The sequence below is a fragment of the Oenanthe melanoleuca genome, chromosome 6 (assembly GCF_029582105.1).
Source record: "Oenanthe melanoleuca isolate GR-GAL-2019-014 chromosome 6, OMel1.0, whole genome shotgun sequence".
Lineage (NCBI taxonomy): Eukaryota > Metazoa > Chordata > Aves > Passeriformes > Muscicapidae > Oenanthe > Oenanthe melanoleuca.
The window spans coordinates 2,145,075-2,160,562 of NC_079340.1; the positions used below are offsets into that span (position 1 = coordinate 2,145,075).

Genomic DNA, 15,488 nt, shown 5'->3' on the forward strand with positions numbered 1-15,488 from the left:
GAAATGTGGGCATTTTGAACCATGCCAGGACTGGCTTCCTTTCCCCAGGCAGGTTGTGCTGTAACCACAGGAAGGCTTTGGATGGTGAAGAACACTCAGTTATTGTCTTCTCCTTTAGTTTTGCTTGCTTATAAATGTCATATCCTGTTCTTCCCAGGGTGGAGGCTTAGCAGAGGTTCATATTTTCAACTGTCATTAATTTTGGATCAAAACCATGGATGCAATAACCCACAGGGAGCTGCATTTCTATGCTGTGGTGTGTGGGCTTTGCAGGCCAGATTTTGGGTTGAGAGTCAGCCTCTGCCCTTACAGCTCAGTCCTCCAAATAACCAGGCTGAAAAGTTATTTATTTCATTAATGCAAATGCAAGGGAATGTGAATTTAATGTCAGCATGTGCATCAAACCCACCTAGATTTGAGCACACTGGTTTGCCAGATTTAAAAGTTGAATTGTCTATTAGAAGTAACAAAAATATTATTGCTTTGGATCAGAGTTGTTTTTTTAAAGTGTGAGTTGAGTGTTGAAGTGTTTGGCAAAGATGCAGTGGAGCATCTCCCCTGGTTCCTCATCCCTCCTCTTTTCTGCCCTTCCTCCAGGAGGCAGGAATGGGTGGCTCTCAGCCCTCTGTTCCAGAAAAGGTGCAGTTCCATTTCTCTGCTGGCTTGAACTTGTGTGGTTGTGCAGGAGATCAATGGGAATGTTTCTTGTGAGAATGCAAGTTCTAGTTTAATACTGAGTGAAATTCTGAGGGCAAGGAGCAGTGACCATAAACTTAAACACAGGAAGTTCCACCTCAACACGAGGCAGAGCTTCTTTCCATGGGGGTGGCAGAGCACAGGAGCAGCTGCCCAGGCAGGGTGTGGAGTGTCCTTCTCTGGATTCATCCCAAGCCCACCTGGAAGTGCTCCTGTGTCACCTGTCTTGGCTGGGCTTGGACTGGGCGATCTCCAGAGGTCCCTCAACCCAACTCTGCTGTGATTCTGTGAATTCCTAATAATCTCATCAAGAGCAGCTGATGGACAAGATCAGAAACTTCATAGAAAACTTATTTGTGCTGCCTTTTCCTCCCCCAGCATCTCTTCTCCACTTCACCATCCACATTTCTAAATGTGCCTTTCCTTTATGTGCCACAGGCTTTAGATAATGAAGCTTTGTGCCAAGTGTGCTGTGGTTTGAAGTGGTTGTTTAGGTCCTTATTGTTGCACACACACACAGGGGCCAAGCAGGATTTTTCCAGCAGTGGGAAGAACACCACGACAATAACTGTGTTATTAGTGACCATTTCAGTGCAGACACAGCCTGTCTTTAAAGAAAAAAAACAAACAACAAAACAACAAACCAAGCTTCTGAGCTGTTTGGTAAGGAAGCTGGGCTTGGAGCTGAAGCCTTTCTCATAACCCCTGCTCCCTCCCACGCAGAGCAGCAGCAGGAACAGGCTGTGGCAGCAGGCCAGTGGCATGGTCACTGCCCAGGGGCTGACCTGCCAGGCCTGCCCTTTGTCCCCACACAGCAGCTCCTGACTCTGGAGAGCAGTGGGAAGGAGGGGTGGCCATCCAGGGAGGCTTTCTTGTGTGAAGGTCGTGATAATGTGCCAACCTGAGCAGAGCTGTGGCAGCTGTGACAATAAACTGTCCCTGCAGATATTATCTGAGCTGCCCACTCAGCTTGGTTAATCTCTTGAGATCCCTTAACTTGATACCTGAGCTGAAAATATCTCTGTAGCCGTTGAACCACAGTTTCCTTTTCAGCTTTTAGAGCAGTGGTGGTCACTGGGCACTTACAGATGCCCTGTCACCAGCTGAGTGATGCTCAGTGTGGATTTGCTGCAAGTAAAATCTTAAGCAAAGCAGTCTAAAGAAACCCTTTTGGGGCATAGAGTCAGTGGTGGGGTTATTGAGGGCATAGCTGTGAGAGAGGAAGGTGGTCACTGAAATGAAGTATGAGAAAACATGAAGAAGGTGGAGAGTTTCAGGTTCTGGAAGCTGCAGGGTGGCTGGGCAGTGGCAAAGTCACAAAATTCAAGCCAGGCTCTAATCCTATTCCCATCAAAACAGAATTATTAGAATTAAGAAATTCACAGTTAAGACAAAAAAGAGCAATCTTCTCCTGAAGTGAAAAGTCCAGCACCCTCAATTTTGCAATTTTAATAGCACTTTCATTCCTTCAAAGTGCTGCCAAAGGGTTTTTTTCTCCTTGCTGCTTTGGGGGCTGGTCATGTCTGTTTAGCTCTAGGTTTACAGTCACCTTGGCAATACCTTAATAAGTGATTTTGAACATACTAGGCAGTAGCTGCTGTGCACTAAAGCAGAAGGTAGTTCTGGAGGCTTTTTACCTTTTTTTGGAGCTGCTGATTGTCAGGATGCAAAATCCCCTCTGCCACTCGGCAAGACTGGCTGGTGAAACCAAGTGAGGGTTTTCCCTCTCATCCCTGGAAGTCCTTCAAACCAGGATCTTGATTTCCTTGCCCAGGTTTGCCCACACACCCTTAGGGTCATGCAGGAGCAGGACCCAGGCATTCCAGCTGAGCTCTGACATCACGTGGTGACTTCATGGGGAGATGAGTCTCCACAAGCTTTTAGCAGTACTGGATTAGCAATAGTGAAACTTTCCAAAACAAGTGGTGTTTTAAATACATCTCACATCACAGCATCTGGTTTTCCCTGCAGTCCTGATGTGGTTTCTCCCTGCCCCCAGCAGCCTGTCCTGCACTGACCCATGGTGGCTCTTGCCTATCTCTACTTGCCCAAAAGTGCAGCTGGGAGCCCAGCCCTGGAGCCAGGTGGTGAGGGATCCAGGGGTGCACTCCTGCAGTGCCTCTCTGCAAAGTGACAGGGACAGGGTTAGATGGGATTTTGGGATAATTGTTCCCTGGGAGGGTGGGCAGGCCCTGGCACAGGGTGCCCAGAGCAGCTGTGGCTGCCCCTGGATCCCTGGCAGTGCCCAAGGCCAGGCTGGATGGGGCTTGGAGCAGCCTGGGACAGTGGAAGGTGTCCCTGCCCATGGCAGGAGCTGGGAAGAGAGAATTTTTAAGGTCCCTTCCAACCCAAACCAGTCTGTGATTTCACAATGTTGCAATCTCCTCCTGCACTTTCTGGAAGCAGAGTAAAAGTTCAGGATTAAACCTTGATCAGCCCAGTCAGTTCCTGGCTGCTGGAGCAGCTGGGTTTATTTTTGCCTCCCTGGCTCTGTGGGTTCCCTCCTGGATGCCTGGATGGCAAGGTGCCCATGCTCCCAGCCTGCCAGCTCCAGCCTTGGCTCTCCCCTGCCCTGCTGGCCCTAATGGCATCTCTGGGTCCTCTCCTTCCCACAGCACGAGTGAGGCACAGAGGTGACATTAAAGCCCTGGAACAGCAGATAAAAGGCCCTGGCTGTATTTATTGAGTGTTACAGATAAGTAATCCACTCTGCTGTCAGTGTCTGCAGAAACAGCAAATAAAGTATACATGCCCCTTGCTTTGATGTGATGAAATCTCCAGAGGACACTCACTTCAGTGGCACTCACAGTGCAGCTGTAGCTGAATCTTGCAGTGGAAAATACAAGATTTTCATGTCTTCATGCATTGCTTTCAAAATATCACTGTGGCTGTATGCTGGGCAATTTTGTGTTCTGAAAGCTAGGGTTGTTTTGTTTTGTTTTGCTGCTTTTTTTTTTTTTTTTCCAAAATGTTATTAAAATCATCTTAACCATTTTTGTTGGAAGGGGAAAAATTAATCGTTATTTTGTGGTTTCATACCCAGCGTTAAAACAACAGTCTGGTTTTCATTTGAACCAATAAAAGTATGGAAATTCAAAATGAAGGTTCCCTCCATGTCCTTAGATCAACTTCTTGGCCCTGCTGAAATGCATAATGGCTGGAGCAGGGGGAAAACCTCAATCTTACAACTCTTAGCTTTGTTTTTGCATGTAGCTCAGCTTTTTTTGTTGCTGGATTTCGAATTTGACGTCACTTTCTTGCCTGTCCTCTCAAGTATAGAAACTTCCTCGATTTGGTAAATGTGCAGCTGCTTAGAACCCAGTGAACCACAGACTTTTTTTTTTTTTTTTTTTTTTAAAGAACCTAAGCAGTAGTGAAGGAAATCAGTTAGCAAACACATAACAGTAATTGAGTTAACTCACTTTCAAATTTTGGGGTGTAAAGCTGATTGTTGGGGATGATGGGTTTTAGTCAGTTCTGGTTTATGGTGTGGTCAGAAAGAGGTGCAGCTGGGGCACAGAAAACCCCAGCCAGCCCCAGGGGAGCAGCCCTGGGATGCTGAGTGCTGGGGGATCCCCATCCCCAGGGATGCCCCAGTGACCTGGTGCAGCTGCCCTGAGCCTGCAGATTCTTCCCAGCTCTGGTTTAGCCTGGGACAGGGCAGGGCTGAGTCTGGAGGAACCTTTTTTCACAGAAATGGGTGCTCAGGCCTTGGCAGGGGCTGCCCAGGGAGCTTTGGAGTGCCCATCCCTGGAGGTGTCCAAGGAAGGGCTGGAGGTGGCACTCAGGGCTCTGGGCTGGGGACAAGGTGGGCACTGGGCACAGCTTGGGCTCCATGGGCTGGGAGGGATTTTCCAGCCTCAGGAATTCTGTGTGTGATTTTGTGATTGTGTGATTATGAATTGTTCTCCCCAGTGTGTCTGGGGTTCACATCTCCCAGGTGAGCAGCCTGTCACTGTCCCCAAAACCTGCAGGAGCTGGATACCCCAACAGGCTGTCCTCAGCCTCAAGGCTTGGAAAAGTCACTTTTTTTCTTTAGCTTTCCCCAAGGGAAAAGGAGTAGCCAGAGTAACCTGGACAAAGAGTAATGTTTTAGATGGGATGTTACAACTTTGTATTTGTTTGCTCTTTTATGGGACTTTCATATTTTTTTGCAGCACAGCAAGAATTTGTTTGTGGTGGCTGGGAGAAGGGGCCTGGTGGTGATGGAGATCTGGGAGCCCTGCTGGGCACAGCTCCTTGCTGAGGAGCTGGGACAAGCCCCAGGGAAATGGCTCAGGCTGCTGTTCCCACTTGGAAAAGAGCCCCAGGATGGTTCCTGGATGCTGGCACCACATTAAGCTCAGGGCTTTAGCAGGAACTTAGGCCAGGGAACATTTCCAGCAGGGAGGGATGTGAGAGGTCCTCTCCTGCTGGCATCCAGCCCTCCAGCCCTGCTTCATCCCCTGCCTTCCCTTCCCAGCCACACCAGCAATCCCCCAGTTCTGGGGGCTGCAGGGAAGCTGTGGAAGAGGGGGAGGATGTAGGAGGCTGGGGCAGTCCTGCCAGCCTGGGTCAGCCTTTGAGCAGCCCAGAAAACTGGGATGGAAGCTGGGATGGAGCCCCAGGCACCCAGGAGCCCTGGGACCCAGGCAGGAAGGAAGCAGAGTGACCTTGGAGCAGATCCTTGTTGGAATGATATGAGAGGCAGCTGGACCCCTCAGCTCCTTCTTGGAGGGAGAACTGGAGATGCAAAGGGAGCCTCTCCAAAGTCCTGCTTCCTCCATCTGGCATCCCCCCCACCACCTACTGCTGACTTTCTCCTCCTTTCCTCTCCCCAGGTTTTGTGGCTTGGTCAGTGTTGCTTTCTGCTCTCCCCATTTCTCTGTTCCCCAGTGTATTTTGGGGAAAATATGAAAAAACTCCCCAAGTTTTTTCAGGTTTTTTTTTTCCTTGGGGATATTTCAAGGTTGGTTTCTGATGGGATTTGAGGATCCTTGGGATCCTCTGTTGTCTTTGCCTGTGCTGCTCCAGCTCACAGAAGCCTTGGACATCCATTCAGTCACAGGAAGAGAGACATGGAACTGAACTCCACAATTAGCCAAGCTGATGGATTTCTCTGTGGCATGAAATTAAATAGTATTTGAATGCACATGGTGGGGCTAATGCTGCTTTGTGCAGCTTTTTATGAAGATTAGGGAATTGCAGAAAAAAAAAAAAAAAAGCAGATTTTACTGTAATTAGAAGATAGAAGAGTTAATCATAGGGAGGAATTAGAATTGATACTTGCTCTGAAATTTTCTAAACTGCTTTAAAATACCTTCAGCTGAAGGAGGTGAACTTCACTACAAACCTTGTTTTTTTCATTCATTTGAATTGCAGCACCGAAGTCACACAGGGCTCTTTTCCCCAGAGGTCCAGGAGGCTCTGAGTTCATTTTGTTGATATGTGAAGTCATTTCTGTGCTTGTCCAGCCATTTACTTGATGTCCTCGAGGCAACCCAAACGTTTTATTGCTGTTTATTCACCCTTTGAGAAAAGATTTGAAGCAAAAAGTCACCGAAGTCATCGAAATTTTGAGTCAGAGGCAGCTAAGGGAGAATTGGGAGATGAATCCCCAGCAGCTGGGGGAGGGTGGTGTGTGAAGGATACACTCTACATAATGCACCATTATAAAAAAAAAAAAAAATACTACAAAGCACTAGGCTTAATATTAAATTCTTAGTTTTAGCAGTCTGGTCATTTTCAGGAAGGAATAATCAGCTTAACCGCAGCATTCCCATATTTAATGTTCTGAGAGGAGAGGGATTGTCTGATTTTCCTTTTTTTTTTTTTTTTTTTCCTTTTCACAGTAATTAATGGAAGTCAAAAGCAGCAACTGGAATCAGTGAGCTACTCATCCCGCTATGCCCTGGGACTGTTCTACGAGGCTGGGGCAGGGATTGCTGTCCCCTGGGCTGCTCGCTACATCTCCGATAATCCCTGCGTGCGCTTCATCTCCGTCGATAACAAGAAGCGCAATATAGGTCAGTGCTCCCATTATTCCCCTTAAACACCGCCACAATGGAGGGTGTAGACCATGAGAAATGCTGTTTAATTGAGTGTTGCTGCCCTGAACGGGGCGGGTGTTTAATTCCGAGCTCCGGTGGATGGGCGTTTAATGGCACGTTTGGCCCGGAACAAAGCGCACAGTGAGAGCGGGACAGCGCTCAGAAAATCAACCCCCAGCACATGGTTTATGTTACTGCCTTTATGAGACCATTGGCAGGGGATTGGAGACATCAAAATGTTGCTATTCCAAGAAAGAGCTGGGGTTCCTTTGTTTAAACACTGATTCATGCACTCACTTTGTCTCCCATCACCCCTTACCCTACAACTCCTGCTCTGTCCACAGGGCTTGGAAGTTGGAATGAGTTGTGTAATTGGAGCTGCTCAGAGCTTTTGTGATCAGGGACAGTCCCTGAAATGGCTTGGAGAATATCCCCCAAGACAGACCCTTCTCCTCTCTTCCTGGAGGATGGCAGCTGAGGAAGTGTGTGTTTTATTTATGAAATGTGCTTCACGTTCCAGGGGTGTGGTGGCATAGAACAGCTCAAGGAAAAAAACACAATTAAAGTCACAGAATTCAGGATGGTTTAGCTTGCAAGGGACCTTAAAGACCCAAAAATGCCATGGGCAGAGACACCTTCCACCTGTCCAGCCTGGCCTTGGACACTGCCAGGGATCCAGGGGCAGCCACAGCTGCTCTGGGCACCCTGTGCCAGGGCCTGCCCACCCTGGCAGGGAGCAATTCCTTCCCAAAATCCCATCCAACTCTGCCCTCTGGCACTGGGAAGCCATTCTCTGTGTCCTGTCCTTCCATCCCTTGTCCCCAGTCCCTCTCCAGCTCTCCTGGAGCCCCTTTAGGCACTGGAAGGGGCTCTGAGGTCCTCTCCAGAACCTTCCCTTCTCCAGGCAGAACAATCCCAGCTCACTCAGCTTTTCCTTGTAGGAGAGATTCTCCATCCCTCTGCAAATTTGTTGTTTTCCCTAAGAATTTAGCCTGAACCTGAAAAGAGTGAAAACAAAAGAGAAGAATGCCTGGACTGGCCAAAATAAGGATGTATCCACCCTGATGTGCTTTCTCCAGCAGGGACTTGGGGTGAATATGTAAAGGAAGAGAGCCAGGAAAGCCAAATACAGATTGATCTTTTTTTCCTCTGGCATTGTCCCCTTGTTACTGACAGTGTTCAGCTGGAGGTTTTCTTGCATCTGTGATCCTGTTGCCATTGTTGTGTTCAACAAAAAACACCTGATGGTTAACAGGACCTGCTGATATTATCCTTACCAGTGTCAAGGAGGAATTCAGCCATACTTTCCCCACCTCTCTGCACATGTGGTCTCAAAGCCCCAGCACCAAGAACAACAAATATGGAACTATGAGGGAATTATCAAACAGCTTTGCTGTCTCCAGATGCAGTTGAACCAAGTACAAAGCATATTATTTGGGGCATATTGTTAACAAATATGTAGAAAGCACCAGAACATCAGTGTTGACACATACCTTTCTCACTGAAATTTCCCTTAAATTGGGGGAGAGTTCTGTTTATATGAGCAAATTTTTCCAAGAGGAGCAAATTGTGTGTGTGTGTCTCTTCCTAGGAGACAGACTTTAGACAGCACAGGCAAGGGAGGCTGAGTGTGAAATCTATTTACATGTGAAGTCCTTCAACCAAAATAGAAAGTTCCTTTATGCTTGTTTTAACACATATGCAAGTATTTTGCATCTGCATTTTTCTTCCTGAACATTTCAGTGGCAGGCACAGGAGCACCTCACTGTCCCTTTTAACTCCACTCCACTCATCAGTTGCTCTTCAGCTTTGATTATTTGGGCTCATCTGAAGAAGAGGATGGTGGCAACCAAAAACATTCAGAGAAAGCAGAATTGCTGGGTGAGGCAGCTGAGCTCTTCCAAGGCAGTCATCATTCCCAAAAAAACATCACTTTCTCCAGTTGTTTCTTCACCACAGTTAATGGAGGCTTATCTCCCCTCACTGCCACCTCAAATAGCTTTTTAATAAACAGCCTTGAACAACAGAGATCCAGAGAAAACAAGCTGGTGGGAGGTTTGGAACTGGGTGATCTTCAGTCCATTTTATGATCCTGTGAGCTTTCTGCTGAGGAACTCATGCATAACACCTCCCTGGAGCAGGCAGTGCAGAAGGCACCAGACCTGGCTGTGGAAGCCCAGAGTGTCCTTGTCACTTGTGTGAGATGTGGCAGTCCCTGCCCTGGCTCAGTGAAGCAGACACATCCAGCTGGTGGGCGTTTCACGTTGAACCAGCTGAACACAAACCACTGTAACCACGCAGTGGGGTGGGTTTGGTAGAGCAATTTCTCTGATGCCACCAGCTCCTGGTGCAGCCAGGAGCCTCCAGGGGGAGGAAGGCTTTTTCCATCAGCTGAGCTGCTGTGGGTAGGATCCCCTCCCTGCCTGCAGAGGTGATGTTACGTAAGGAAGAGCCCACGAGCAGCGTGTGCCGAATTCCCCGTGTGCCGTGCATGAATATTAAACACTTGGTGGGATTGGCTGCCTCAAACACCCCATCCATATTTATACCAGCTCAGGGGGACACTGGGAATTCTCCAGCATAAATTATTTCTGGAATACTGCAGTCTTTGCCTCTCTCTGCATTCCAGGAGGACTAAAGATAGATGACACATAAAAGGGGAAGTGGTTCCTTTCTTTTGCTCCAGGATTGCAGGGTTATGTAATTTAAAGGGAAGATCTGCCTTCCAGGCTTTTAGCATTGTATAATTCCTGAGTATCCTCTTATAGAGATTCTTTTCTTTCCTGAAATAAGAATTTTTAGGAAGATGGAAGAGTTAAAGAACTATTTAAGTTTTTGCCTCGTTACTCAGCCAGTTGTGTTGTAATCCTCTGCCAGCCCTGCCTGCCTTTTAGAAAAATAATGAGAAACTGTTGGTAAGGCTAATGAAATGCTGGGTTTCTGAATATAAAAAAGTCGTTCTTTCCATGGCTCCTCCCAAATGTGCCTTGTCAGACAGTAGACTTTATTCCAGGGAGGATATGGGACCTTAGGAACCATGGGAATTTCTGGGGAAGCTGGCTGGCCCTCCTCCCAAACAGCAGCGTGGCATTTTGGAAGTGACCCTCCATCTCTCCTGCTTTCTACATGTAGTAAAGTTGATCACTGCTCTTTTTTAAACTTTTAGGTGGGGTTTATGAGGCTTGCACATTGACTTTTCTTTTGTGATGCCTCCCAGGGAGCAGGGATGCAGTTCCAGCCTGTCCAGAGGTGTCCAGCTTCTCTGCTGCCCTCCATGCTGAGCCACTAGCATTTCCTCCTTCCAGGGTTTTTTTGTGTGTCAAAAGCCCTTTCCCTTCCCCTCCTGCTACTCAGGACCAGGGTGGGGATCAGATAGCAAAACACATCTCCCCAAAAAGCTTACCAATTCCTGAGGGTCAGGAAACAACCTCACCTTGGTTTTTATTGGGATCTGCTATGGCTCCAGGTTTTGGGCAGCAACGTGAGAAAAATAATGCTGTTCCCCTACAATGGGAGATGTGTGCCTGTCACATCCATGGACAGTTTTCTGCTGGTTGTAACCCTTGGATGATCCCTGAGCTCTCCATCAATGGCAGAAAATGATCTGTCTTTGAAGCTGGCCTCACTTTTGAACAGGAGGTTGGGCTAGAGACCCCCAGAGGTTCCTCCCTCTCTCCATCCCAAAATTCTGTGACTCTGAGGCAGACAATGTTCTGGTGAGGATTTACTGAACACACTAATGAATGAACTGGGAAATGAATCTAAGCAAGCCCCATTGGTGAAGACAGGAAATTCTTCAGGCTCTGTCTGCATTTGCTGCCCAGCAAGTTTTCATGCTAGCACAGCTGAACCAGTAAAAGTCTTCCATCCTCTCTGTGGATGTTTTGTGGATGCATCTGGTGGAGCTTGCAAATTGAACTGCAGGTTGTGGCTGCTTACTTTTGTGCCTTTTTGGGAGTAGATCTCCCTCTCCTGAGGGTCAGTGGGTTTATGGGCTCTGCAGGGTCTGTGAGCCACAGATGTGCTCCACAATAGCCCTCAGATGTGATTTTCTCTCCTAGAATATTGTTGTTTGGGCAAATCTGGTTGTCTTTTGCTTTCTTGGGGATAGCTGGAGCTGTAGCTGCTCCTCCCTGTCTTTGCCAAGTCTCCTCTGGCAGCTGAAGAGCAGGTGGGTCCTTTTTAGGGTGGCCCATTAATATAGTCCAAGAACAGTGTTCTGTCCCCATCCTGGCACCTTGTAATCCATTTAACCTGCCAATTCCTGCTTTTCCTCAGTTGCTGTCACACTCCCAGGACATGATAGGCACCATGCTGACCATTTCCCAAATGGATCCCATGGCTTTCATGCTCTGATGGTGTTCTCTCTTCTAAAGAAACTTCAGGCCCTGGGATCACATCTCATCTCCAAAATTATTTTTCAGTTTAGGGACTCTGAACCCTGACCTTGGCATAGATTCACCACAGAAGAGCAGATTTTGCATTTTGCCAGGAAGAATATTTTGATGAGCTTTCTCCAAGAACATACATCTTGTTTCATTGTTGTCATCCTAATTTCATATGTTTTATTTTATTGTAATTTCTCTGTCTCATTATCCAACAGGCTTAACCCTGTGTGAATTCTCACTGTCAGCAGTCTCTCCTTCCCTTTTCCTACCCAGCCTGTGTGATTCCTCCAGCTGGGAATTGATGATGAGTGTTGAGACAGTCCCAAAACGTTCAGAAGCTGCAGAAGCCTTCTGCTCTCAATCCAGAAACCTTTCCCCTCATTCCCAGGTTCTGGGGCAAGATTCTGTTTTCCATCACTCAGGGCCTGCTCCCAGGGGTGCTCTGCTCACACAGCAAGGGGTTTGGTCTTCTTGGTCTTCTGATGCTTTTCCAGACAGCTGGGAAAGCTGATGCCCACAGAGATGTGTCCTGTGAAACATCTTCCTGCCCTTTTTGCCATGTTTTCTCAGTTTTCAAGAGCAAGGGTTGGCTGAGCTGGCCCACCCAACAAAGAGACTCAGACAGGGGTTCTTTTCACAGGAATTTACAGCTGTGGCTTTCACACTTGCAGATTTGGTACTGCTGCTCCTCTGAAGTGATCAGACCAGGATCAGACCAGGAGACTCACCAGAGAAAAACATTTTGGCTGCCTTTGGAAAGCTGGAGTGTGTCATCTTCCCAGAGGGGATCTCTGGCTTCAGGAGCTGGAGGTTTCTTCACTGGCAGAGCAGAGATAAGGAGTTTATCAAGCTTGGTGCCTAAGAGCCAGAATGGTCAGAGAGTGTTCAGCTGCCTCTTTCTTTGTGGAGTCCTCAGTGAGAAAACTCTTGTTTGCTGAAATTAAAATCTTCTTCTAAGGATGTACTAATTCAAGCAAAGGTCTAACCAGGAGAGCCTTTCTGCTTCCAGAGGAGGGAAGGGAGTAAGAGGGAATCACTTAATTGAGCAACCAGCTCAGCTGAAATAACCCACATTGTGTCCTTGCTCCATCCTGCTCATCAGAGCAGGAATGACTCACACAAGGATCTGTTGGATCCTCATCCTGCCTTGGCACAGGGAAGTCCCTGAGCCCAAAAATTCCCTAATCCCAGCAAATTCTCTGGCTGCTGGTTGTTAGGCCATGTCTGTAAGGTGACAAGGCAACATGCCAGCAGGGATAGGAGTCACCTGCTGCAGAGAACCTGCAACCAGCCCCAAATGTAACAAAGCCTGGCCCCTTCCAAGTCTGCTGGGATCTTGAGCTATGATTTCAAAAGATGAGAACAAACTTTTGTGGTAGGACAAAGAGGCGATGGTTTTAAATAGGAAATTATTAAAGGAATTTAAGTTTTAAATGGAGGGTTGATGTAGATGAGATTAAAACCTCAGTTTTTTTACAATGAGGCTAGTGAGGCCCTGGCACAGGTTGCCCAGAGAAGCTGTGGCTGCCCCTGGATCCCTGGAAGTGTCTAAAGTCAGGTTGTTGCAGAGATTGTTCTCCTTGACTTGTGTTCTTGTTGTGATCAACTCGTGTTGTTATTCCTCGTGCTTTTTTCCCATCTGGAGGAACAGAGTGGTACCACAGATATTTTTGTTCTTACTGACTGCTAGGCCAGAGGCACAATTGCCAGCATGTGTGGAAGGCAGGTGTGAATGAGCAATCCCTCAAAAGCATCTCTCCTTTTTCTTTCTTCCTTCCAGAATCCCCTGAGGTGGGGCCCTCGGTGGTGGTGCACACGACTGTGACCTTTGGGAGCCAGCACCTGGACTCAGACCCTGCAGAGGTGCAGCAGATCATCCTCAGCCACCTGCAGAGCATCCTGCCCTCCCTGCCTGAGCCAAGCAGCATCAAGTGCCAGAGATGGAGATACTCCCAGGTACTGGTGGGACCAGTCAGCTGGGAGGACCTGCTGGGGCTGCATTTTCCATCCTCAGGGTTCAACAGGAAAGGGGATGGTTGCTCAGTATCTACAACCATGAGCAGCATCCAGGGCTGGCCAGCAAAAGCCAGGTCATTTTTAGCCATTTTTTAAACATTGTGAGTTATGCAGCTCTCCTGGTAAGTAGGGGTAAGGGTACTATACAGGAAGGAAATAAATCCCACATAGTACAGTGGGATTTTCACTGGTGCTTAAAAATCATGACTCAATGTGTCTCTCTGCATCCAAAAGCATGTGGTATTATTAGCAAAATTCCCACCCTGCACAGAAGAGCAGAAGTACAGACCTACTAATTGTTATGATTTGATTTGGCCCAACTCAATTTAACAAAATGTTATGTGAAAAGTATTTTAAAGTAAACTACCTAAGGGTAATAATAGCAAAATGTGTATATTTTGCAATCTTCTTTTAAAAATCTGAGGAAATTGTTGGTCATTTCCTAAAGTATTGGAGTGCATCTCCCATGTTTACCCAAAGCCTCTCAAGTTAAATTACATTGGTGAGTTTGAACGTGGAGGTTGATGCAAAATATTTACTTTTAAAGCAGTCCTCTAAAAATTTTTCCTTTTTTGAAGTTGCTGTGGATCACTGTTGTGGAGTCTGCTCTTACCCCTTGATCTGCATCCAGTTTGGGAACCTGGTCTAGTTATTTTTCTGCAAGTAAAGTATTGGTGGATTGCAAAAGCAACCCTAGCACGGGTATTAATATTTGTATAAAACATACCAAAATTGTGCTGTGTTCTCTAAGTTCCTCTTGATCAGTTCAGGGGGGTTTTTTTGGGACAAACAGGTGTCACTGTTAAGGTTCCCTGGTGTGACATCTGATCTTTTCTCCTGCCTTACCTGCTGAGAATTGCTGGGAAGAGCAGTGGGTGGGATGGAGGGAGTTGGATCCAGCTCTGGAAGGGGCTCCCAAACCCCATCTAACTCCTGCTTCTGTTGCTGCTGCCAGCCAGGGCTCTGACTGCAGCAGCTGCTGGTGCCACAGGAGGAATTATCACCAGTCTGTAATTTGGTGGATGAATGTCAATATGCCTTAGGTTGCAAATAAGTCCCTGTAGGTCAGACCCATTATCTCAATAAAGAGATCTCTAATGCCACCCTATAAAACAATCACTGCCTAAATGAAATATCTGGGGCAGAGCTCCCTCTTTCTCCTAAAGCTCTCTTTACTTTCAATTATAATAAGCTGTTGCCACAGAGGCCACTGATAAGATGGGTGCATCTTTCCCCTGACTCTTTTAGATGGGATTTATCCTACTTGTTAATTAAATCCGCCTGTAACATCCTTCACATGGCCAAACACAATCCTGGGATTAAAATGCAGACATTACAATTATCCATGGCAGATGAGGGATTAGGACTTCCAAAATTCTACTGACACTGCTTAGCAGCACAGCTGCAGTTCTGGATCCCCTTGCTCTAATTATGGTGAGGGCACCATTAGCATTCAGAGCCAGCAGCTTCCCAACCCACCCCGTGCCTTTGGCAGAGCCCCTTTTTATGGAATTACTGAGGCTGGAAAACACCTCCAAGATCATCAAGTCCAACCTTTGACCAAATACCAGGAGGGGTAGGAGCTGTTTGGTACAGCCAGCATCAAATAAACACTGGGCAGCCAAGAAGAAAGGACACTCAGAAAAGCCTTTTTCTGCCAAGTCTTTCTGCATTGTTTGTGCTCAGCTTGATCTTTGAGGAAAACTCACAGATAAATTAAGTACTGACTTAAAACTGGTCTGAGGGAGAATCTCTGAATTTGGCATACCTGGATAGACTCCTGTGTTAAGATGAATAAAGGGTAAGGAGTTGTAACTGGTTATTTCAGCTAATTTCCTCCTTTGTAGAGTTGCTAACACCCAGTAGCAGAAAATGCAGCCAGCAACATAAATGTGGGTGCTTTGCAGCTCATCCACATTTGGCAGTGGCAGAGAATGGCTTGGCAGGGGCCAGCTGAGGGTACATTTGAATCAGTGGAAAAATCCCCTGGATTTAGCAAGATTCCTTGGAAGCTGACAGTCCCACGAGGGGATACAGTAATGGTTTACTGGGTGGAAATCCAAGAAATTATCAAAAGAAAATTGCACTCTCTGGATCATGCTGTAGCAGCTTGGACAGCAGGAGGAATTTCTGCATGGAAAGGGTGCTCAGGCCTTGGCAGGGGCTGCCCAGGGAGCTTTGGAGTGCCCATCCCTGGAGGTGTCCAAGGAAGGGCTGGAGGTGGCACTCAGGGCTCTGGGCTGGGGACAAGGTGGGCACTGGGCACAGCTTGGGCTCCATGGGCTGGGAGGGATTTTCCAGCCTCGGGAATCCTGGGATTCTGTGATCCCAGAGACAGGAGGTTCCTTTTCCTGTCCTA

The 15,488-nt window shown here is 47.3% G+C and overlaps 2 protein-coding genes across 6 annotated transcripts in view; one reads left to right on the forward strand and one right to left on the reverse strand.

Moving 5' to 3' along the window:
* The window catches only part of SGMS1 (sphingomyelin synthase 1), a 171,000-nt gene that overhangs the window by 66,392 nt on the left and 89,120 nt on the right, over nt 1–15,488 (reverse strand). The window lies entirely within an intron of this gene.
* The window catches only part of LOC130255137 (renalase-like), a 49,381-nt gene that overhangs the window by 33,163 nt on the left and 730 nt on the right, over nt 1–15,488 (forward strand). For both annotated transcript variants that reach the window (XM_056495529.1, XM_056495530.1), the window contains 2 exons: nt 6,528–6,701; nt 12,894–13,069. In XM_056495529.1, the coding sequence (XP_056351504.1) occupies nt 6,528–6,701; nt 12,894–13,069 (350 nt within the window). The remainder of the gene's footprint in view (nt 1–6,527; nt 6,702–12,893; nt 13,070–15,488) is intronic.